This window comes from Pleurodeles waltl, chromosome 5 (assembly GCF_031143425.1).
Source record: "Pleurodeles waltl isolate 20211129_DDA chromosome 5, aPleWal1.hap1.20221129, whole genome shotgun sequence".
In the NCBI taxonomy this organism is placed as follows: domain Eukaryota; kingdom Metazoa; phylum Chordata; class Amphibia; order Caudata; family Salamandridae; genus Pleurodeles; species Pleurodeles waltl.
In genome coordinates this window covers 56,512,299-56,538,305 of record NC_090444.1, presented here as the reverse complement: position 1 = coordinate 56,538,305, position 26,007 = coordinate 56,512,299, and the positions used below count along the sequence as shown (strand labels likewise).

At 44.9% G+C, this 26,007-nt stretch overlaps 1 protein-coding gene across 1 annotated transcript in view; it reads left to right on the top strand.

The window, feature by feature from the left end:
- The window catches only part of LOC138296982 (WAP four-disulfide core domain protein 8-like), a 158,438-nt gene that overhangs the window by 59,405 nt on the left and 73,026 nt on the right, over window positions 1–26,007 (top strand). The window contains exon 2 of the mRNA XM_069236499.1: window positions 12,429–12,566. Within this exon, the coding sequence (XP_069092600.1) occupies window positions 12,476–12,566 (91 nt within the window). The 5' untranslated portion in view covers window positions 12,429–12,475. The remainder of the gene's footprint in view (window positions 1–12,428; window positions 12,567–26,007) is intronic.

Sequence of the window (26,007 nt, the reverse complement as noted above, 5' to 3'; positions counted from 1 at the left end):
AGGAGGACCCAAGGAAGGATGATGCCCTCGGATACATGTCCTTATGCACTTCACTCATAAACACTTTTTGCACAGGTGTTGGAGCTTCATGTATCTCACTAGTGCCATGCCTATGTGGCAAATGTGGAAATGCAAGTCAAGCAACCTAATGTGACAGTAACTGCATGGCTCTCACATTTTGATAAAGTAGCTGGAAGATACACACATGTTTAATTGGTCAGAGGGCACATGTAAAAGGAATATTTGTATTTTGATAATCATGCATTGGTCTAGTGGGGGAGGGAGGCAACAAGTGACAGGCCTACAACTACCTGGAGGCACTGTATTTAGAACCCTAACCAACTGGTATCTATGCATACGCCCAAATACACCTGTTTGTAGCCCCAAAACCGATGTTCACCCCCTTCTCCCACTGGCAAGCATTGTTCTAGTGGGAAGAAGCAGCAAGTGACAGGCCTACAACTACCAGGAGGCATTGTTACACCAACTCCAACCAACAGGCCCCTGTGCACACCCCTAAAATACACCTGTCTGTAACCCCTAAACTGATGTTCACCCCACCCTTGTTGTTAAGTATGTGTCTATTTAGGAGCGACAGCAACTGACATGCCTACAACTACCAGGAAGCACTGTGACTGGGAGCCCAACCAACAGGTCTCTGTGCACATTTCCAAATACACCTGTTTGTACCCCCAAACCTGATGTTCACCATTGCTGTTAAGCATTGTTCTAGAGGGGATGGCAGCAAGTGACAGGACTACAGCCATCAGGTGACACTAGGTCTGTACCTGTAAGCAGGTCTTGCTGTAATACCACAAAACACCATTATGTCAAACTCTAACTGTGTTACACTCACATTGGGGTGAACTACCTACAAATCATGGCCAACTCAGACATGTGTCTGCCAACCTAACTTCACTTCTCCATGCAAAGGTATAGGAAGTTGCAACATTTAACACACTCCATGTGTGAAAGTACAAAACTCCAGCTAACACAGATGATACGAAGGTGCAACATACAGCACTGGGACTAATGTAACACAACAGATGTTGACGCTGGTCAAGCCAACAGGAATTTCTTGCAAGAACAACCACCACACAGTGCAATGACACCACAATTGGATTACCTACCACATAGCCATCAATTGAATCATTCACCTAGTCCTGAGTGACTTCAGCACTGCTCCCAAAGTCAGATGTTGAGAAACACAGCAAATGGATCACCAATCAGGGTGAAACTAACACAACTGTAGGCATACATCACTAATTACTGTGGAACAGCTAAAAGGTAGAAAAGGAAAGGCAGAACAAATGTATAATAACCAAAACACATTGGTTTATTTTTTGAAAACCAAAAATGACTGAAGGCCAATGGCCAGTCCATCAATTGTGAATGTTCACTGCACAGTGCTGTGCAGCACATCTTGACTCTATGAACACTGCCACAGGAACTTCCACAGGAAGCGGCATCAATTGCCATGCCAGGCACCTCATGCCAGGCACCTCATGCGTCACCCTTGGGCAGGGTATTCATGCAACGCAATCCATGATGCATGACAACAGCCAGGTAATGATCATTCAACAATTAGAGAACATACATAAATGTTTCCACATCAATGGTGTCGAAATGCACAACCTGATCAATTACTGTAGTTCCACCTTTCATGCCCTCATTGTTTCAGGAATTGTAAGTGATAATTGTCATGGCATGACAGGTTGGCGAATGTGTGAGTCTGGGGCACCCCATAAACTGCATACTTCTCAGATATGTATGATAACAAACACATATTGGCTTGCACACATATGTGAATGAATCAGACACCATCCCATGAAGATAGTTAGACTGTGTAGGAAACAGGTGTGTACATGACATGACATAAGTGAAAGGAACACATGCTAACATGTGGACACAAGGAATGAGGACAACAGTGTCTGTAACAAATTCTGGTAACTGGGCATTCCATACTTGCCAAGGGAACGAATTGCTCTGTAACTGCACCTAAAGGACAATGAATCCTATGTAACATGTATGATGGACAGCATCAAATGAAGGACCTGCTTCAAGCACCAGCACCCTTGTCACATTGAAGTCAAGTGGACTGTGTGGGACCCGTGCCAACATATTCAAGTGAGCATACACATGGCTGAGTTCAGTGTTCATATTGTTTGATGTTGGGGGTAATACACTGAAGACAAGTGGCCTGTTGGGAACAAATGACAACCACAACACCAAACAACATAAACTGATTAATCACTGTATTCAGCCATGTGTCTTCACAGGGGAGTATATTGATTCTGGACTCCAAACAGTTTTGTCCCAGGTCACTGGGACACTAGTCAAGGCACATCATCATGCAGCATCTCCCACACCTACACAAGCAATAACTTTGCTTTTGTGTCACACATGAACCAGCTCCAATATCCAGGGGGAGATGGCTGACCACAGCACATCAACCTGGCAATGTGACAGATAGGGATATGGCCATGGCTCACCCCCTCGTAGCTGCTGCGAATCCAGGGAGGTCAGGCTCTAGCGCATGCCAAGTCTCTGGGGAGAGGATACAATCAGATGGACCTCAGTGATCTTTCAGGCCCAGCGTTGAAGGTCCTCCCATCTTTCCGACAGTGGGCCAGGATAGGGCTAGCATGGGTGTGAGGGAAACACCATTCCCTGTGCATGTGTGGACATGTGTGCTACTCAATGGAATAACAGTACCACTCATGAGTAGGTTTGTGTTGTACGTAGAAGTATCTCTGAACAAAGATCGTGGCATATGTGCCACTCCTACAGAGAGAACATATTACATACCAAGGTATGTTTTTCCTTTATTGTTGCATGTGACCAAACCAATGAGCTACATGTATTACTCTCCCTCAAACCTCAAAACTATCTGCACTGTATGATGGTAACTTGTGAAATACCCTTTTGCTGTACAAATAAGACTCATGATAAGATGACAACAGAGCTATGTGAGTAAGGTGCCTGTCATACATCAATAACACACATTGACAATAGGGTCAATGGACATATGTAGTAGGTCAGGTGTTAATCTCAGTACCCATTCCTAATGAGGTAAATGTACATGGGCATTCTGGACAAGTCTTCACTCTGAAGACTCATTTTGTCCACATACAAGGATCTGCAGGTCTACAAGGATTGAGCCCGGGGACACAGTTGCATAGCCATAGTAACTCTGAGCCACCCTGGTCTATCTCACCTACTGACAGCCCTTGTTCTGAGCATGCAGAAACTACAGAACACTCTCATTTCCATCAATTCCATGCAATACTTTAAGTTATGTGCCCATCCTTTGTGATAACAGGGTTGTGTGGCACTCTGAGGGGCACAGTGAGTCCACCATGCTTCTCATACAGCAGTTTGCCAAGGACAGATGTGTCATATGAAGCTTACGCTGTGATGCAAGTAAATGTTGCCCTTCATTTACAATAAGCATATCCAAAGATACATCATTGCATGCTTCTTAATTCTGCTTGCTCCAAACATATATATGCTACAGAATGTGAATATAGGCCCCATCACACAACACCTTGGCAATGGTTGTCACACAGAGTACAGGTCTCAAATAACAGCACCATCTACATCATAGGTATGGAACATGAAATGAGACAGCAGGCACCCCAAAATAACTCACTGAGATGCAGAGGCACAGTGCAGCCTATAGGAACGAGAAGGAGAGTGGTGAGTAGAGGGCAATATGCCTATGAGGTATGGTATGGTGAGTAAAAGAATTGATTAATTAAGCCCAGATCTGTGACTGGGGTAACTGTTTGATGCCAAGGGATGATTCATGGAAATCCTGGGCGTGTAGGATGAAGTCAGAGGTGCTGCATCGATCCAGTGTGGCGATGCATCAGAGTTTCTTTTGCATGGATGGCGCTGTGTCGATTCCTCATGCAGGAAGTTAGGCAGCATCGTTCCGGCTTGGCAATGCGTGGATCTGATATGGCTATATGTGGAAGTTCCGGTCGCAACGCAGGTGCTGCGTCAATCTCCACTCGTGGAGCCGGGCTCCATCATTCCGATTCGGCAATATGGTGATTCTTTCACAGCTGGGCAGGCTGTGTGTCAATTCTGGCAGGGTGTGCATCAATTTTTGCTGCACAAGGAGTTTCCTTGGAGAATAGAAGTCTTTTTGGCCCTGAGACTTCAGGAAGAGGAGGCAAGCTGAATCCAAGCCTGTGGAGAGCACTTCTTAGCAGAGCCAGAGGCCAGCAAGGCAGCAGGGCAACAGCAAGGCAGCAGTCCTTCACAGCAGAGCAGTCCAGGTGAGTCCTTTGGGCAGTCAGGCAGCTCCTCATAGCAGGTCACAGGATCTGGTTCAGAGTGTCTGTCCCAGGAAGTGTCTGAGTTGGTGGGGTCAGGGACCCAGGTTATATACCCAAAAGTGCCTTTGAAGTGGGGGACACTTCAAAAAGTGGTTTTGAAGTGCACAAGGTCCCCTTCCAGTACAAGTATTTCTGTCAGGGTTCTAGTAGGGGGCTTAGCAGTTCATTGTGTGAGGGCAGGCCACTAGCCTTTGAAATGCAAGTGTCAGGCCCCTCCAACCTTCCAGCCCAGTAAGATCCATTCAGTATGCAGATGAGTGCAGGTGTGACTGAGTATCCTGTGTTTGTGGTTGTTGGGGTGAAATGCACAAGGGATCTGTCAACCAGCCCAGCCCAGACGTAGATTGGAGACAGGCTGTAAGGCAGAGATGGATTTTAAGTGCAGAGAATTGCTCACTTTCTAATAGTGGCATTTCTAAAATAGTAATATTAAATCCAACCTCACCAATAAGCAGAATTTTGTATTACCATTCAGGTCATACTAAATATGAACTGTTTACCCCTTTCTGATCAGAATCTACCATTCAAACAGTATCTGAGGGTAGCCCTAATGTTAGCCTATGAAAGGAGCAGGCCTCACAGCAATGGAAAACTAATTTAGGAGTTTTCCACTACCAGGACATATAAAACACCCAGGTATATGTCCTGCCTTTTACCTACACAGCACCCTGCCCTATGGGTTACATAGTGCCTACCTTAGGGGTGACTTATATGTGGGAAAAAGGGTGATTAAGGCTTGGCAAGTACTTTTAAAATTCGAAGTGGCAGTGAAACTGCACACACAGGCCTTGCAATGGCAGGCCTAAGACATAGTTAAGGGGCTACTTATGTGGGTGGTACAACCAGTGCTGCAGGCCCACTAGTAGCATTCAATCTAATGGTCCTGGGCACATGTAGTGCACTTTACTAGGGACTTACAAGTAGATAAAATATGCCAATTGGGTATGAACCAATGTTTTAAGGGAGAAATCATAGGCACTTTAGCACTGGTTGGCAGTGGTAAAGCGTGCAGAGCCCTAATACCAGCAAACACAGTGTCGGAAAAAATGAGGTAGGCAGGCAAAATGTTTTAGGGATGACCACCCTAAGGCTGCCAGCTCTAACAGTACTTTATTATACTAACACAAATACTAGACTACTGAATAGGCAGTACTGCAATAGGGGGTAAGTGAACACACTACTATGTACTCAGTGATTAACATACAAAGCAATAGAAAAATACTAAAAACAATAGTAAATAGTGAAGGCCTTAGGGGGACCAAACCATATACTAAGTGAGTGAAATTTGAAATGCAGTCTCCCACCCAAGGAAGTGGAATCAGTAGGAGGGTGCTAGAGGAACTAGGAACCCTAAAAGGTAAGTACGAGGGTGCCCCTGTGGAACCAGGAGAGGAGAGGTAAGAACCGTTTTTTTCTCTAAACCCACAGGAGAAATTTGGAAAAGGACTGTGCAAGATACGGAGAAGACTGGAAGAAACCAAAGGTGGATCCTGACAAAGGAGGATTAGAAAAGGAAGGGGACCAAGTCCAGTTCGAGGTGGAGTGTCCGGCTGTGGCAAGAGCCACTGCCCACCCTTCTGTGGATGCAGGACCTGGAAGAAGAAAGTCAGCAGTACAGCATAGGAGCAGAAGAGGAGTTCCAAAAGTGATGCACATGAAGTCCCACATTGGCAGTCGTAATGCAGTCAGTCAGTGGTGCTGGAAAACCACCCACAAGCCTTGGCAAATGCAAGAGTCAATGAAGAGGGTTTTGCAAGGCTGAAGAGGACCAGCAAGGCCCCGGGACTTGAACCAAGGAGAAGAGTCGAGGTGACTCTCTGCAGCTGGGAGAGTCACAAGAATAGAAGGCAGCCCCCACAGGAGACCCAGAAGGCAGCAGGCACACGAATCGCAGTGAGGCCCACTAAGCACACCTGAAGAGAAGACCCACATTGCTGGAGCAGCAGGCAGGAGTCTATGCTTTGCAGGAAGGAGTACAGGGGGCTGGGGTTACAGGGAGCCTGAAGAACCCTTGGAGGAAGAACAGACAGGCCTTGGTAGCTTTAAGAGTCATTGTGCACAGGGGAACTGTCCTGCAAGTAGAGGCAAGGGCTTAATATATCCCAAGTTGGACAGCTGGTGTAGAGGACCGAGGGGATTACTCCAGAACACCACCTGTGATGCAAGATCCATGCAGTTCTGAAGAGAGAGGGTCCATGCAGGCGGTCATTGTTGCAATTGGTGCATGCAGATGCAGGTGTGTGACTCCTTCACTACCAGGGAGATTCCTTTTTACTTCTTCTGCAGGCTGAAGACTTGTTGTCCTCAGAGGATGCACAGCCAGGGAAATCTTGCAGTTGCTGGAAGGAGGCAGAGAAACAATGTTGCAGAGCAGTGTCATCTCTGGAGTTGCATATTGTCTGTTCCTGGAGGGCCCAGTTGCAGTCCCGGTGGCCAGAAGGTGAAGTAAACGATGCAGAGGACTCCTGATGGAACCTTGCACATTGAATCTGAGGACCCACCTGAGAGGGAGACCAAAATGGCCCAGGAAGAGGGATTGGTCACCAAGCAGGCTGACCACCTATCAGGAGAGGGCTGTGATGTCACCTACCTGACCTGGCCACTCAGAGGCTCCCAGGGGCCTCTACCCACCTTGGATACAAGATGGCAAAATCAAGTGGCCACATGGAGGGGCTCTGGTTTCCACCCTAGGGGGGTGGTCACTACCCTTTCCATTGTCCAGTTTTGCACCAGAGCAGGGAGCGGGGCTCCTGGACTGGTGCAAACTGGTTTATGCAAGTGCCCTTCAAAGCATACCGGTGGCCTGGGGAGGCTACTCCTCCCAAGTCATGTAACACGTATTTCCAAGAGAGAGGGTGTTACCTCCCTCTCCCACAGGAAATCCTTTATTCTGCCGTCCCCTTCCTAAGCTGATCAAGCAGCAGGAGGGCACAAACTTGTCTGAGGGATGGCAGCAGAGCGGGCTGCCCGTAAAATCCCAGAAGGCTAGTAGGAGCAATGCTGGAAGTCCCCTTAGGAGCCCCCAAAGTGCATGGAATCAGACTACCAATACTGACAACAGTATTGGGGTACGATTCCGACATGTTTAATACCAAACATGTCCAGGTTCGAAGTTACCATTATGTAGCTGGACACATGTCCATTACACGGGTAAAATGGCGTCCAGACACTTACAAAGTCCAGAGTGATGGAGCTGGAGTTCGTAGGGGCATCTTTGCTCATGCAGGGGTGCCTTCACACACAGGTACCTGTACCCTGCCCTCAGGGCTAGGAGGGCCTGCCCTAGGGATTATTTACAGTGACCGGATGCAGAGACCTGTAGTGAAAGGGTGCATGCATCTTTTCACGCAGGCTACATTGGCAGGCCAGCAGACATATTTTGTATGGCTTCCCATGGGTGGCACAATAGGCCCTGAGTACCTAAGTACATTATACTAGGGGCTTATATGGGGATGCCAGTATGCCAATTGTGGGGTGTGCTAAGTCCTAAGCAACCAAATTTAGAGGGAGAGAACACAGTCACTGGGGTCCTGGTTAGCAGGATCCCAGGGAACACATAGTCAAAAGACACTGATAGCAGGAAAAAAGTGGGGGTAACCATGTCAAAAAGCGGGTACTTTCCTACACCAGGATGCTTGTTTCTGGTCCAGGGAGGACCTAGCAAGGCAGTTCGATCTGGACTGTTCCAATGGGGAGCAGGGTCAAGACTGCTCTGCATATGGCTGAGTCATACTGGAATGGCATGGTAAGTCAAAAAAATGATGGATTAAACCCAGAACTGTGACTAGGGGTGAATGTTTGATTTGTTCTGCATTCTGTCTATTAACTGTTGTTTTTGCATTTGTTGCCCTAAGTGGGAAGGGTATGCCCAGTCTTGGATCCAGTGCTTGCTATGCAACCAGATTCAAGCTAGTCTGGCGGATGAAGGATGATACCCTGAAACCGGTCTCAGGATGCTTGTGTCTGGTTCAGGGAGGTCCTTGCATGGCAGTTCAGGATGGACTGTTCCCATGGAGAGCAGGGTCAAGACTGATTTGCATATGGCTGGGTCCAAGCTGGAATGGCATGACAAGCACAGAAATTGATGGATTAAACCCAGAAGTGTGACAGGGAGTGAAAGTATGATTTGTTCTGCACTCCGTCCATTATCTGTTGTTTTTGTAGTTGTTGCCCTAAGGGGGAAGGGTATGCCCAGACATGGGTCCTGCGCTTGTTATGCCACTGGAGTCAATCTAGCCTGGCTGATGAAGGTTGATACCCTGAAATCAGTCGCCGGATGCTTGTTTCTGGTCTGTTTCTTCTGGTTTCTGCCTCCTGGTAGTTGTAGGCCTATGGCTTTCTGACTCCACCCCCTAGACACAGGCATACCAACAAGGGGGTGAACATCAGTTGTGAGTTAACAAACAGGTGTGATTGGGGGTGAGCATGAGGGCCTCATGGTTGGAGGTACAGGCACAGGGCCTATTTGTAGATGTGGGCCTGTCACCTGCTGCTTCCCCCAACTAGGCACGTGCTTACCAACAAGGGGGTAAACATCACTTTTAAGAGAACTAACAGGGGTGCTTGGGTGTGGGCACAGAGGCCTGTTGGCTGGAGTTGTTTGAACATGGCCTACTGGTAGTTGTGGGCCTGTCATGTGCTACCTCCCCCTACTATACACATGGTTACCAACAAGGGATGCGAACATCAGTTGTGAGTTAACACACAGGTGTATTTGGAATTACAGAGACAGTGCCTGCTGGTAGTTGTGGTCCTTTCACTAGCTTCCTCCCCCCACCATACTTGTGGTTACAAACAAGGGGGATGAACATCAGTTGAGAGGTAACAAACGGGTGTACTTGGGAGTAAGCACAGGGGTCTGTTGGTTGGAGTTATAGACACAGGTCCTCCTGGTAATTGTGGGCCTGTCGCTTGCTGCCTCCCCCCACTATACACATGCTTACCAACAAGGGGGGGTGGACATCAGTTTTAAGAAAAAAAACAGGGGTATTTGAGGGTGAGCACAGAGGCCTATTGGTTGGAGTTACAGCCACAGTGCCTCCTGGTAGTTGTAGGCCTGTGGATCTCTGACTCCCCAGTCTAGTCTTAACACCCAGCTGAGCTATAGACATGCAAGACATTTGAATTCTGTGTCATTTTTTGTGATGTAACTTATCAGACTCCTCACCCCCAGATATTTCATCACACTCTCAGGATGCAGGATGGCCAACACCTTCTAATCACAGGAAAAGAGTTATAATGGGGCACTGGGAGGGCCACCGCCAGTCTTGTTGCCTCCATTTCTTGCCTAGTGGCCAGGAAATGCACTTTGCCCCTAAGGTCATTCTACATGGCAGGTGACCTGCGTCGGCTAACTGCTGCTACGGGACCACTACATTGCCTATGTGTTTGTAATAGGTTTGGTGATTGCTTATGATGCTGGCATCGCCGGAGTGCAGACTGCCAAAATTACAGACGGCTGCAGCACTGGCTCTCCACGGTTTGGCATAACAGTTGGCTGTTCTGGCTGGAATCATCATAATATGGCAGTCTGGGAACTGCTGGCCCGCTGGATTTTTTTGACCACCGCAGCGGCGGTCTGGTGGTCCGCCTGCCAAACTCATAATTGGACACCGAGCGGTATAGAGTGGTATACACTAAAGGATCCAAATTAACTCAGAGGCTTCTTACACATTACAAGCCAGAAAGGATCTTATACTCCATTGACCAGCAGCACTTAGCAGTCCCAAGAATAAATAAAGCCAGAGCTGGGAGTTGTTCTTTTGCCTACCATGTCCCCACACTTTGGAACTCACTAGGGTTACTGCTAAGGAAAATGGAATCAGAACCAACATTCAGGAAAGCCTGAAAAAAACCTGTCTTTTCTAATAAATTTGTGGCAAGGAAGTACCCTGTGCGCTTAAGAAGTCCTGGAGAATGAAATAGAATAGATAGAATGATCTTTATGGTCACTGATGGTGGAGTATTTGTTGATGCTTTCTTCTCTTAGTGCAGTGTTGGGTGGGAAGCTACCTAGTGACCCCAAATTGGTTATACTGCACAAAAACACTGATCTTCACTGCAACAGGTATAAATGGCACTGATGTAGCCGGGGCTCCTGGTTGCCAAGACAGACATTGCTTGGATGTGAAATTACATAAACCAGCTGAGATTTAGGAAATGGTGCCAAGGCCTATATCAGTGCCTGAGCCTACAGAAACCGATTTACCTTCATAAAGGGGGCCCTCTGCACTACTGCAAAATTTGGACACATTGAAGTGTACAGGGGACCCCATGTAAACCTACACCATGAAGATCAGAACATTAATAGCTTCTTTATGGAGGCTGGTACTGAGAAATGTGAATGGTATTCTCATCACCGCAATATATTAACAGCATGATGAGGTGTTGGTCATTGTCATTGACAATACTGTTGTATTTGGAATGTGTTGTATAGTTTTCTGGTTTTATCGTAAAATCAATACATGATTTATTGGTTACCCAGGAGTATTACTCAAAAAGAAATGTATGAATAAATCAGATGGAGAGGAATACACATATTTTTAAAGAAACAATAGTTATGTCCACCTGCATTATTTGATGTGAGCCATGAGGCCTACTCACAAAAATAAATTCAGTCATAAATGTGACCACATTTACTTCCCTTATGCTTGTCAAGAATTCACAAAGGCATTCCTGGCAGGTGTAAACCCTTTTACAGAAGCTGATATCTCCACCATAAGTTTGGGGTTCTCTACATCTGTAAGTTCTGTTCAAGGGGTGGGTGTATGGGTGTACCTGGGTGTTTCAAGCATTTTTGTCTTGTATGATTGTGAATTCCAAGAAACTAGAAGGTTTGTGTTTGAACACAAACTCCTATCATTCCTCTCTCCAGCCTGGCAAGGTTGGCATTCTTACTCCAGCCAAGTGGTGGTGTAAATTCCATTACAGCGTCGGAAGAAGAATGGATCACTATCACATTTGGTGGGGATGTAAAGGAAGATATTTGTCCAAGTGGAAACATATTTCAAATGGCAGATGAAAGAAAGTGACACAAAAAAGTGTCCCTTTGCACAAAAGGAATCCATTTGCAATGTGTGGAGTTCCCATCCGTGGAGAGCGGTGTACAATGGATAGGGAGTCCAACCATAAACAGCATGTGATTCCCTGAGGGATCCGTATGGAAATCTGTGACAGGTACAACTTTGCATGTAGATTCGAAATTCGCAATTTCCAAAAAGTAGCAAAACTACATTAGGACAAAAAATTTAAAACCTGGTTGTAGTTACACTACTTGTTTATTGTGCAGCAGTCCCTCGTACATTACATATGTATTATGGTACTGGCCTAAATTATTCTTTATTGTTGATTCCTTTTGATTTATGTTCATTTTTGTGACACACTATCACTTCTGTAACACATCAGATGAAGATTTGATCAAACTGGTATCTTTTCATGTTATTATGATAATGAAACATGGCAGCTACTTTATTTAAAAATGGGCAAGTGTTTTATTTCATTTATTTAATCACAGGAGTGCCCATTGCACTACTGAATATATTTTTGCAGAATCTAAAGTTCCGGTCCCAGTCCTGGTTCCCTTGGAAACTGTTTAAAGTAAACAATGCTTATTAAGTGACTAGTTACCTTCTTTTCTTGGCCAATTTTGCCAGGGATGCAAATAGCAGGGGTTGCAAGTCTCTGCTGTATGGCCGGAGGTCCCTGGTGCTGGACCCCCGTGCTGCCCTAATCATTATTTCAACAGTTATGAATCCTACAGAGGAGCAGTTGACCCTGATGGGAGACTCTTTTAGGCAGCAGCGCATAGAGCTTGTCATCAGCAGCCTTAAAGGTTAATTGTGCAATTACATTTATTTATTTCACAACTAAATCCCTTGGGGAATTCCTATGGTTGACTACAGTAGTCAAAGATCTATTCTGTCTTTAACAAAAGAAGTTCACAATGACAAAAAGAGTTTTGTCTGGGAGTGTCTATAATGCTGCTGGTTTTGGCAGGGGTGGTTTTAAAAATTCTTGGCTGGTGTCCAGTCTGTCTTTTCCTGTGTCATCCATCCCTTCTTCTCTTCCTGTGCCATCCTATAGATCCCAGACACCGGTGCAGCAGTGGTTCTGATATTGCTGAAGACCTCATGATGAAGACTCCAGGTGCCATTCTGCTCCTTGCTGTCCTCCTTGGGTCCTACAAGGCGCTTCCAGTGGAGGGAGAAAACTTACCTGAAGGTGAGAACACAAGGATCAGGCTTTGAGCATCTGACTGCACAAGTCATCTGAGTGATCGAGGTTGTGTCTTTTTCTAAAGAGCTATAGGGGTCTCTGTTATGCCACTGTGTTGTTTCCTGGTGGCGCATGTTGCAGGATACAATAGTAGCTGGATTACTCCTAAGTGCTCTGCCCGGTGCTAGTGCATATAGTAACATGGTGGAGCATATTATTGTGAACACGGTTAACACCAGCTGTGGCACATCCGTGCTGTGCTGGATGCATGAAAGATGCTCCATCTAATATATTTGATGAAAATTGTGGAAGCACAAGAAATTGTGCCATGAAAAAGTTCAGTCCCCTTCTGTACTATTACACATGTACAAACACTGCACTAACCCATGTTTAGTCCCTGAGTGTGGCACTGTAGTTATTGTTGCCTGCCTATTCACTGTCTTCTCTGACACACTGTGTGATGTGGAGGAAGACGCTATCTCTAAGTGTGACCCTGTAGTTATTGTTACACTCCCATTTGCTGTCTCGTCTGACACACACAGGAAGATACTATCTCGGAGTTTGATACCGTAGTTATTGTTCCATGTCCATTCACTGTCTCCTCTGACACACTGCTATGTGTGGAGGAAGGTGCTATCTATGAGTGCACCCCTTTAATTATTGCTCCATGCCCATTAACTGTCTCCTATGACTCACTGCTATGTGTGGAGGAAGGTGCTATCTGAGTGTGACCCTGTACTTAAAGTTCCATGCCCATTCACTGTCTCCTCTGACTCACTGCTAGGTGTGGATGAAGGTGCTATCTCTGCGTGTGATCCTGTAGTTATTGTTGTATGCCCATTCACTGTCTCCTCTGACTCACTGCTATGTGTGGAGGAAGGTGCTGTCTAAGTGTGACCCTGTAGTTATTGTTGTATGCCCATTCACTGTCTCATCTGACACGCTACTAGGTGTGGAGGAAGGTGCTATCTCTGAATGTGACACTGTAGTTATTGCTCCATGCCCATTCGCTTTTCTGAGGCAGCACATGTAAAAGATAGTCCTGTACCTGAGGATGGAATTGAGTATACAGCAAACAAATTGTAAGAACATTTCTGAAGACCAATGTAACAAATTTGTGTGTACTTTACATGATGCATCAAAACAAAAAAAGTTATCAACATACATGACGTTTAAATTGAGTGCAAAGATCTCCCAAACAGTACATGTGGTGCGATTACTTAAAAGAACTATATGCGCCCCACACTCCTTTCTTGAGAGCAGTTTCATCTGAAGCTTGCAGGTTGTATGATAGGTGAAGATATATCTGTACCTGAATGTTAGAAATGGGGTTTTTGGTTGGCAGTCAGGTTACCCTCTGTCCAAGCAAGAACCCTCACTCTAGTCAGGGTAAGTCACACACTATCCAAAATTAGCCTATGCCCACCCTCTGGTAGCTTGGCACGAGCAGTCAGGCTTAATTTAGAAGGCAATGTGTAAAGTATTTGTGCAATAAATCATACAATACCACCATACAGCACCACAAAAATACACCAAACAGTGTTTAGAAAAATATATAATATTTATCAGGATAATTGTAGGTCAAAACGAATAACGTTGCAATGTGAATTGGTAAAGATATCACTGAAAAGTGATATCAAGTGTCTTAAGTCTTTAAAAAGCAAACAAAGTCACTTACAAGCAAAAAAGACCTGGTTTGGAGTGGAAAATCTCCGCAGAGGGCCGCAGAAGAAGAGATACGTGGAAAAATGGTGTGTGCGTCGATTTCTCCCCAGCACACACAGACTTGCGTCGTTATTTTTCACGCGGGGAAGTCGTGCGTCGTTTTCCGGCATGCGGACAGTCTCTTTCTGTGGATCGCGGGGATTACCAGATGTTCCTGGTCTGTGCGTGGATTCTCCTGCTTGTTTTCCGGCTGTACGTCATTCTGCGGGGCTGTGCGTCGAAGTTTCGATCTCACGGTAGGCATTGCGTCGATTTCTCCTCTGGAGGTCGGGCGGCGGTATCCTTGTGAGGCCGTGTGTCAAATTTCAGGTCGTCCGGAAGGCTTTGCGTCGATCAGCATCGGTGTGCGGCGTTCTTCTTGCCGCAGAACAAGCTGTGCATCGCAAATTTCGGTGCACGAAGCGTCCAAGTGAAAAAGAGAAGTCTTTTTGGTCCTGAGACTTCAGTGAACAGGAGGCAAGCTCTATCCAAGCCCTTGGAGAGCACTTTCACAGCCAGACAAGAGTTCAGCAAGGCAGCAGGCCAACAGCAAGGCAGCAGTCCTTTGTAGAAAGCAGACAGGTGAGTCCTTTGAGCAGCCAGGCAGTTCTTCTTGGCAGGATGTAGTTTCTGGTTCAGGTTTCTTCTCCAGCAAGTGTCTGATGAGGTAGGGCAGAGGCCCTGTTTTATACCCAAATGTGCCTTTGAAGTGGGGGAGACTTCAAAGAGTGGCTAAGAAGTGCACCAGGTCCCCTTTCAGTTCAATCCTGTCTGCCAGGGTCCCAGTAGGGGGTGTGGCAGTCCTTTGTGTGAGGGCAGGCCCTCCACCCTCCCAGCCCAGGAAGACCAATTCAAAATGCAGATGTATGCAAGTGAGGCTGAGTACCCTGTGTTTGAGGTGTGCCTGAGTGAATGCACAAGGAGCTGTCAACCAAGCCCAGCCAGACGTGGATTGTAAGGCACAGAAAGATTTAAATGCAAAGAAATGCTCACTTTCTAAAAGTGGCATTTCTAGAATAGTAATATTAAACCCGACTTCACCAGTCAGCAGGATTTTGTATTACCATTCTGGCCATACTAAATATGACCTTCCTGCTCCTTTCAGATCAGCAGCTGCCACTTCAACAGTGTATGAGGGCAGCCCCAATGCCTATGAAGAGAGCAGGCCTCACAGTGGTGTAAAAACGAATTTAGGAGTTTTACACTACCAGGACATATAACTACACAGGTACATGTCCTGCCTTTTACCCACAGATCACCCTAGGGGTTACCTAGGGCACACATTAGGGGTGACTTATATGTAGAAAAAGGGGAGTTCTAGGCTTGGCAAGTATTTTTAAATGTCAAGTCGAAGTGGCAGTGAAACTGCACACACAGGCCTTGCAATGGAAAGCCTGAGACAAGGTTAAGGGTCTACTTAAGTGGGTGGCACAACCAGTGCTGCAGGCCCACTAGTAGCATTTAATCTACAGGCCCTATGCACATAAAGTGCACATTACTAGGGACTTATAAGTAAATTAAATAGTCCAATCAGGTAGCATCCAAAGTTACCATGTTTGAAAAGGGAGAGAGCATATGCACTTTAGCACTGGTTAGCAGTGGTAAAGTGTGCAGAGTCTAAAAGCCAGCAAAACAGGGTCCAAAAAGTGGAGGGAGGCAGGCAGGCAAAAAGTTAGTGGTGAGCACCCTAAGGCATGGCAGGTCTAACACTGAAAAAATCACAACCTACATAAAAGGCCCTGGGAAATCAAATGCCCAATATCCTGATAAGATTCCTATGACCATATTAAAACAGAATAATAAAAATTGAAGTACCCTCTTGTTCCCAAGTTTTGACTGGCCAAATTCTAAGCACCTGTAAAGGAAGTACCTTGCCGCCTCTCATAACTGGCACTGGCAAAGCCAATAGAGGTTTTGCCTTGGCAGCTTGTCTGATGGTTAATTATTTATTATTGCAAGTGTATGCCACAAAGCAAAAATTGCATACCACCACTCTATTGTGGTGCCTGTATTCTTGCAATATTCAATCTAAATCAAAACAAGCATTTGAAAATGCAAGGGGTCTCACATTTGCTAGAGTTAGAGCCATTAACCCCTTAGCTGCTTGGCCTCCCTCCCCCCCCCCCCCCCGCCGCAGTGCAGAGCCCTTTTTGGGCTATTTGGGTTAGTTCACACTTAGGCCTTCATAACTTTCTGTCCACATAAGCAATGCACGCCAAATTTGCGTCCTTTTTTTACAACATCCTAGGGATTCTAAAGGTACCCAGAGTTTGTGTGTTCCCCTGGAGGAGACCATGAAATTAGCCAAAATACAGATAAAATGTCATTTGTTTTTTTTTTTAAATGGGAAAAAGGGCTGTTTTTTAACCCTGAAAATGGCATCAACAAAGGGTTTGCGGTGCTAAAATCGCCATCTTCCCAGCTTTCAGGAACAGGCAGACTTGAATCAGGAAACCACATTTTTCAACACAATTTTGGCATTTTACTGGAACATACCCCATTTTTACTATTTTTTGTGCTTTCAGCCTACTTCGTCTTTTTTACACACTGGCTTACATTTCGAAGAAAAAAAGGTAGAGAAAGACAAGGGGCAATAACTCTTGTTCTGCTCTTCTGTGTTCCCCCAAGTATCCGAATAAAAATGGTACCTCACTTGCGTGGATAGGCCTACTGCCCGCAACAGAAAACGCAACATGGACACATCATGTTTTTACATTGAAAACTGACGTGTTTTTTGGAAAGTGCCTAGCTGTGGATTTTGGCCTCTATCTCAGCCGGCATCTGGGGAAGCCTACCAAGCCTGTGCATTTTTTAAAACTAGACACATAGGGGAATCCAAGATGGGGTGACTTGTGGGGCTCTCACCAAGTTCTGTTACCCAGAGCCCTATGCAAACCTCAAAATTTGGCCAAAAATAACACTTTTTCCTCACATTTCGGTGACAGAAAGTCCTGGAATCTGAGAGGAGCCCCAAATTTCATCCTACGCAGTGTTCCCCCCAGTCTCCCGATAAAAATGGTACTTCACTTGTGTGGGTAGGCCTAGTGCCCGCAACAGGACATGCCCCAAAATACAATGTGGATACATCACATTTTCTCAAAGAAAACAGAGCTGTGTTTTGCAAAGTGCCTAGCTGTGGATTTTGGCCTCTAGCTCAGCCGACACCTAGGGAAACCTACGAAACCTGTGCATTTCTGAAAACTAGACACCTAGGGGAATCCAAGGTGGGGTGACTTGTGGGGTTCTCACCAGGTTCTGTTACCCATAATCCTTTGCAAACCTCAATATTTGGCAACAAAAAACACTTTTTCCTCACATTTCGTTGATAGAAAGTTCTGGAATCTGAGAGGAGCCATAAATGTCCTTCCACCCAGCATTCCCCCAAGTCTCCCGATAAAAATGGTACCTCACTTGTGTGGGTAGGCCTAGTGCCCGCAACAGGAATAGATCACACATGGGTAATGTAGGTCCTTACATGAGGGCAACTGTTGACCCTGGGGTGATCCATTCCTGACGCAGGCATTAGGTACAGGCAATCACGTGGGGTAGTGTTTTTATCAGGACAGGTGGGGAAACACTAGGTGGTAGGAATTTTGTGGATCCCAGCATATTCCTGTAGCTTGTGCGACAGAAATGCAAGAAAAAATAGAGTTTTTATTCAACATTTCAGATTTGCAGGGTATTCTCTGTAAGAAAACGTTGGGGAATTCACACAAGTCACACCTCTGTGGACTCCCCCGGATGTCTAGTTTCCAGAAATGCCTGGGTTTGGTATGTTTCCCTATATGGCCGCCGAGCCCAGGACCAAAAACACAGGTGCCTGCCTTACAAAACCAGTTTGCTTTGTGATAGATAATTTTGATGTCTCCACAATACGATTTGGGCGGTGGAATTTGGGTATGAACTGAATTGGGGAGCTCCCAAGAGAACACTCTCTCTCTGTGCTTGCCGCCGCATGCACCTGCTCTCTAGGTTGGGCTAAGCCGCTATTGTCCCATTGCACAGACTGTGCTTGCAAAGGGACAACAGGACTGTCCTCATCACCTCCCTCATAATCACTGGAAGAGGAGCTATCGAATGGGACTCCTCCGACTGAAAAATCACTCCCAGAGTCTGTGCCATTGTCCTATCCCTCAGATGTTGTCTCAGTATCTGCTGTATCAGTCTCTGATCCTACGTCAGAGCTGCCCTCTATAACCCGAGTGAGGGCTTGAGCAGCAGACATCCAACGAGATGCCATCTCTGCTACTGGCTAAACTGTTGCTCTAAAACACTAGCCTATGTAGACAGTCACAAAAATGCTGGTGGGTGTGTGTGGGTGATACGTGCAACAGTAGAGGTCACATTTCCTTTGCTTTTTCCCTCAATCAGCACGTTCTTTCAAGACACTCAAAAAACACATTGTCACATATCAATCATCACATCTTTAGCACTTCTAGCGCCCAGTCCAACAATCATTATTGGCGCTCCCACTCTCATGACCTCCTTCTCGGATTCCCTCACTACCACCCAGCAAAAGTGCCCTTCATCTCTCCATAGCCCCCGCACATACATTTAATTTGTGTTATAGTGCAGGTAATGGCTGACTTTACTAATGTACTCAGCTATTTACATAAAATACAGATTTGATCTTTGCAGTAGACATATAAACCTTCTGCACTACTTTATGGTATCAAAACTGCCACTAGACAAAAGTCTGATCCTTTTGTAGCAGAAACATAATAACAAGACTTACTTGACTTTTTTATTGCTGGCTAAAAACTACAGTTAAAACGCGTCAGTTGAAGTATGTGCATTGCTTTGAAGACGCAAGCTGCAACTGCAAGACAACTGGTGGCGAATATGTATATATATATATATTTATATACACACATGTATATATATATACAGATAGATAGATAGATAGATAGATAGATAGATAGATAGATAGATAGATAGATAGATAGATAGCAGCAACTTCCTCCTGGGGGCCGATCGCTGCCCCCAGGGAAACAACACACACATTGACAAAAGTGATATATATAGATATATATATATATAGATAGATCTATATATATATATATATATATATATATATACATATATATATATATATATATATATATATATATATATATATACATATCTATCTAGATAGATATATCTATCTACATAGATAAATATATCTATATATTTTTTTAGTAGTTGTATGGTTTCCTTAGGGGGCAATTATTATTATTATTTTTTTTAATTAGCCCCTGGGGGGCACGATCGTGTGTGATCGCGCCCCGCAGGGGAACCTACCTTTTAAAAAATATATATTATGCCCCTGGGGGGCTGTCTGCCCATTTGCCGAGGGGGCCCGCACTCCTAAGTGAAATCCCTGGTGTCTAGTGGGGTTTCCTGGCCCTCGATCACAGCTGCGCTTCAATCAAGGGCCAGGAAATCGGTTCAGAAAGGTCTCCTTCTGAAAGGGGAGGAGACACGTGTCTCCTGGGGTATTTTTAGACAAAAAAAATCCTCCCTGGTGTCGGCCACTGGTCGTGACCCACACTGGGAGGAGGTGTGGGCGTTGCCCAGTGGCCAACGCCCGCACTGTAGGGGTTAACGTTGTAAACTCCTAGCCAAACTTTTCTTGCCACATAATTTGAAAATGGAAAGTAAAACAGTTTCACATAAGCGAGCTGATTCACAGCACCATGGTTGCCATGAGCATCAGCGCTAATGAGAGACTCAAAAAGAAAAAGGAGTTTGCTCACAGTCAGACCCATCAGCAAGCGTTCAATTACCCATGTAACAGGGGCGATGGCCAAGGCGATAATAAAACCTCCCCAAGGAGGGACAAGTGTAAACCATTTACCAATGTCATCAAAGCAATTTTGAAGGGCAAGCCCATGTACGTGTGGTAGTGATGGGCGTGAGTTGGGCGTTGTTAAAAGCCCAGATACATACCACCGCCTCAGAAAAGTGCTATGCTCAACCTAAAAAGGGGGCATGGTAAAATGAAATATTTATATGCCCAGGGTCACACAATTTGGTAAAGCGGCGACTCTGGGATTAATTCCAGTTTTTTGTTTACATACTGTGAAATTCAGTCATACATTGGTTATCTCTTTCTCTCAAACTTTTTACACCAAAGTTTATTGCTTTATCTTTGATTCTTGATGCGGGAGATTATACTGTGGAGGTCAGACAGAGGCCATACGATCGCTATGATCATTCTGTGCTTGAGGTTTAAATACTGACTCGAGCTGGACCGGAGCCTTGTTTTTGGATCGGGCAGCGCCTTGCCCGCTTCGACTTCATATCCGTGACAAGGCGCCAAAGCACTTTCAACAGAGAGGCAGCTCGCTACTCCACTCGTCAGGACCATGGGTGAGAGCTCAGTCAGATGGATATGGACTTCGAGCCTCTGCCTCAGTCGGATACACAAGTCTGACTACAGGCTCCGCTTGATCAGCGCGGGAGGTTAGGAGCCTGACCTACACATGAAAATGTGGAAAGTGATTTTACTCAAAAGACGAGGACTGCCTTAAGGGGTCTGCCATGTGTAAGGACGGACACATTCAAAGCTGATACTTCATCCGTGCAACGTTTAGTAACTCTGAATTAAAGCGGTACGTTCACAATTAAAAAGCAGGAGGAGAGCGGATATGCCCAGCTCGAGCCTTTTGGAAACAATATGACAGAGCCCATCAAAATCCTTATCTGAAACCTCCAGTTTTGTGTCATAAGTGGACTTCACCCCGCTGCAGAGATACCCGAGCTACAAAGTTGCCCCAAAGTTATGGGTAACACTTTACTAGCCTTTAAGGCAACGTATGATCGGATCTCTGAGTACATACTTACAATGTTAAAAACCAAACTACAAGTCAGAGAATAAACCATGCTGTTAGCAGAAAAAGACACACAGGCTGCTTTAATGTTCATCATGACAATAGACAACATGGGAGCTTTACATATCCCATGAGTTGCTAGCCCAGATCTTGAACGTTAAACACTCCAATGCCCCAAATGCCACATGCACTGGTCCGAGTGACCCTATTTCCTGTAAAACGTTCACCCAAGCTTGACTTTTATGCCAACATGTTTGTGTGATGGCATTGTTATGCCCGTGCATAAAATGGTCAAAGTAGAACTGCAAGTCCCAGAATGCAAAGTGCTAATGACCATGCAGTCAGGCTTGAAGAATAGTCACATGGCCTTGGACAACTTGGTACATTTTCAGGTGACAGCAGAAAGAACTGCATGGCGATCCTTAGTTTGTCAGATATTCTAGACAGGGATACTCATAGTCAATCAAATAGAAAACTAGAGAAAGCTCACACACACACACACCTACAAGACAGCAACTGTAATTAGATCGTAGAAAAAGTATCACACAATTACACAGGATAAGCAGGATCTTGTCTCCCATACAATGCAGAAGCAATCACAAATGACTGCTAGTGCAGCCCAAAACAGGCCAAATCAATGCACCAGGGACCATAATTTAAAACGAAAATACATAAGCACATTTTGTGTTTTTTTTTAACTACATACTCTCCTTTAATTCACATAAGCAGTTGCATATGTGTTAGCCCACTGGCAGCTCATGTGGCATACGTATTGTGAATGTGTCATCTGACAGGAGTGATGCGGTCAATCAAAAAACTTGGATGTGACGGGGACTATGCAACACAATATATCACCACCACCTCCTGGATTCATCAAACAGTAAGATAAATCTGTAGCCACAGCAAATCAGGCGTAAATGGAAATAACTACCCGCTAAAATGACACAGGATGCAGTATAACTCCGATGTGCCTCTGGTGATATAACACATTGAGTTGGTTAGTTTACAGTGGGTTAACTGGGTCTGCAGAGGTCACACCGCCACGAGTAAACAGCTGTCACCTTTTGTCTGGCACAATTGTCAAAATTTGTTTGGCACAATTGTCGAAATCCAGCCCTGCCAGCACTTTCAAAACAAAAGAAACGAGCTGACGGCCACGAAGCAAACACACATAAGGAAACAGAAGGTAGCTCTCGGTGAAACGTATCTGCAAACGTGCAATTATCTATGTTACTGGCAAAAGTGCAATTATCTATGTAACAGGATCGATGTCATGCAAAGCGCGTGACTACTGCCCAGCGAGATCGCGCTACCTACGAAACAAAGAGAAAAAGTAGTCCTGAAACCATCCTGAAAACATGGAGCCTCATATGTTTTCAGTAGTTGGCCGGTGCGCTCGAGGAGGGCTAAACACTGGAAAAGGCATGACATATGCATGCCTTTCACTAATCAAATCAAAATCAATTAAATTTTAAAAGGCAAGCCCATGAACCAACCAAAGTGGTGGGCGTGGTTACAAACCCGTAGAGAGATAACAACAGAGACAGAGCGCTTTGCGCGCTCGACCCTAACAATAGTACTTATCCATTGCCTATATTTTTTATTTATTAATTCTAATACATGACTCTTTTAGGTACAAAGAAAAGTGACTAATGGCTTTGAAATATTGTTACCTGAATGCATATTATACATATGAAAAGATGATTACAAAATATTTTTTTTAAAATAATAATTTGAAAAGTAAAGTGTTTGCACAACAACTGAGGCACTGAAGTGCAATTATTTTTAGTCGAATGTGCACATGTGGTCAGACAAAATAGCATCACTCACAATGCAATAGCGACACCAGCCAATCAGCGTTTACACATTGACCTATGATTTATTGTGTAGTGGATGGCAGCAAAATATGAATGGCCGCTGAAAAAAACCCATGGATGAAGAGGGACGACCGACCATCCCTCTTTACCTGTGTATATGTACATATTTTTATTGAGGATTTTCTTATTACATTAGCTGGTGAGAAGTCTAAAGATTTCTCAGGGTCAGAACTTAATAAAAGCCTTCACTTATTGTTCAAAATGGAGAGGTTACAAATCTAAGCCGCTGTTGACAGACCCCAGCCATGCTCTGTGGCTAACCTCTAACCTTGGGAATGGATGTCATTTAGGGGTTGCCAGGGGTCACAACTGCGACCGGTGGCTTCTATCCTGCAACCTCTGGTACTGCCTTTGTGAACCATTGCCTTGGAGATGGCAACATATGTGCTAAGAACTTGGGGGCAGCTCCACAGTCTTTGTTTTCTTTGCATGTTTCTCATTATACATAAAAATAGATTTACTGTGCTTTGATGCAAGGCAATGCAGTATTAAAGCTGCTGGACTGCAAGTGTCAAAAGGAGAGAGACAAATGTGCCATATTGGTGCACTTTTGGCAGTCATGCACCAATGTGCACTCTCTGAGGCATAGGTTTTGCAGCAAAAGGGGTCTGATCCAGTTCAAAAACTATGCGGTAATGCTTCTTTCAATTTCTGTTTGTGTTGTATGATGCTGTACACATGCAAAGTTAGAAAAACAAGGAAAAATGAAAACATTTCTCTTCAGTACACCTGCCTGAAGGATGGTTAAGACTTTGGTGAAAATTCCTGTTTAGCAATGTTTGTAGATAAGGACTGCATGATAACCCAAAGGTATTTGCATGGGAATGCTCATGCACCACCCTTGGAATACCCCTTTGACCCAAAATAATGCAAAGCAGCACTTTGCATTACTTTCTGATTCTAACCATTGCAAATCCTAATTTGTGTTGGATAGTAAATCCCATTCGAACATTTTGCGTCAGTTTTGCATCACAAAAGTGAAGCATGCCTGGTGGAAAACATTAGAAAACCTGGGCCAGAGTTTCAGTAAGTAGAGTGAGTGAGAATGAGTGATATTAAAAGTGAATTTAAGTGAGTGATTGAAAGTGAGTAAAGCATGAGTATAAGGGGGTGTAAGAGAGTGTGAGTGAGAATGAATGAGTGAGATTTGGTGTGAAGGAGGAAAAGAGTGTGAATGAGTAAATGTGAGTGTGCCAGCTAACTCCTCAAAACAAATGACGAAATTCATTAGTAGTTCTGCTGAGCTCACCAAAGCTGTGTCCTCTAGCCACTACTCAAACAGGTTCTCCTCCTGGGGTTCAAAAGCGCATAGTGGCAATGAGAGTATGGGGAATATAATCCAGGGTAAGCTATCCTTAAGGGAATCATTGACAACAGAACTCAAAGAATTAAAAGGTTTATTGAGAATTTTGTTGGCACGCACTAAGTGATGTGGATCTGAGTAACACCATAGGGTTAAATCATCCAGTCGCTGCTGAGCCTATTAAACACTCTTGTAAGGCCCAATTCCACTCTAGTTAGGGGAATAGTCAAAGCAGTTGAATGCAAAGGCAGCGGGAGCCCAGAGGGTTTGTGCGAACAATGTCACTCCTCTTTGTGTCCATCCTGGCCCATGGGTAGACAACAAACCCAGGCATTTTTCTGTTTCCTAGTATATCAGTCTTCTTATGGCCCATCAACCATGAGAAGATTGGAGAGAGATTTCCATCAAATTCCCCCTACTAGGGTGAACTCTCATGACACACTGTTGCAATGAACTAATGCATATACTAAAATAGGCGTACAAAAACAAACTGACAATGCAATGTATATGATAAATGCTCCCAAATTAGGTTGTAATGCAAGGGAGGATTGGGAGTCCTTGATATATTGAGAAATATACTGGATAAGGTTCAAGCTCCAATGTTTTTCTTTAGTATGCTGTGAAATGTTAGGTGTCAAGTGCATTCTGAGTGAATCAGGAGTGTCAGATAACATTAAAATGAATGTAAGAACACAAGATATGGTGAAACTTAGAGCCCCTTTTATGTTCAATCACTAGTCCAAACTTTACCTGCTTTATGAAGCTTAAATCAATCAGGAAGCTGCTATATATGCTCCCAAAAGATACCCTAAAAACTTTGGCCCAGGCTCTTGCACCATCTTGCATAGATTAAGCCAAGAGCCACTATCTGGGTCTTCCAGCTTTCCTAGATCATACCTGTTACACTTTTCATCCTTGGCGTGGTCTCCCTTAACTTTTTGCCTCTGTTCCCCAGGTTGTTGATGTGTGCTGTACTCAGATTTTGCTGTTTTTGTTACTCTGGGCACTTTACCACTGCTAACCAGTGCTAAAGTGCAAGTGCTCCTTTACAAAATGTGTATGTAATTGGCTTATCCATGATTGGCATATTTGATTTACTAGTAAGTCCCTAGTAAAGTGCACTAGAGGTGCCAGGGCCTGTAAATCAAATGCTACTAGTGGGCCTGCAGCACTGGTTGTGCCAACCACATGAGTAGCTCTGTAATCAATGCTCAGGCCTGCTCATGCAGTGTCTGTGTGTGGAGTTTTAACTGCAAATTCGACTTGGCAAGTGTACCCACTTGCCAGGCCCAAACATTTCCTTTTCTTACATTTAAGGCACCACTAAGGTAGGCCCTAGGTAGCCCCAAGGGCAGGGTGCAGTGTAGGGTTAAGGTAGGACATATAGTAATGTGTTTTATATGTCCTGACAGTGACATATTGCTAAATTAGTTTTTCACTGTTGCAAGGCATGTCCCTCTCATAGGTTAACATGGGGTATACCTTTAAATCTGAATTAAGTGTAGATTCCCTTTGGGAGCGGATGGACATGTGGAGTTTGGGGTCTCTGAGCTCACAATTTAAAAATACATCTTTTAGTAAAGTTGATTTTAAGATTGTGCTGATGTTTCCAGAGTGGGGAAGGTCTGTAGTGGCCTGTGCCAGTGTGAGGGGAACCGACTGTCCCGAGGTCCCCGATGGGCCGGGCTGGTCATCTAGATCCAGTTGGACAGAGCTGCTGTCATCACTGTGGGCCTCTTCTGTTGGTG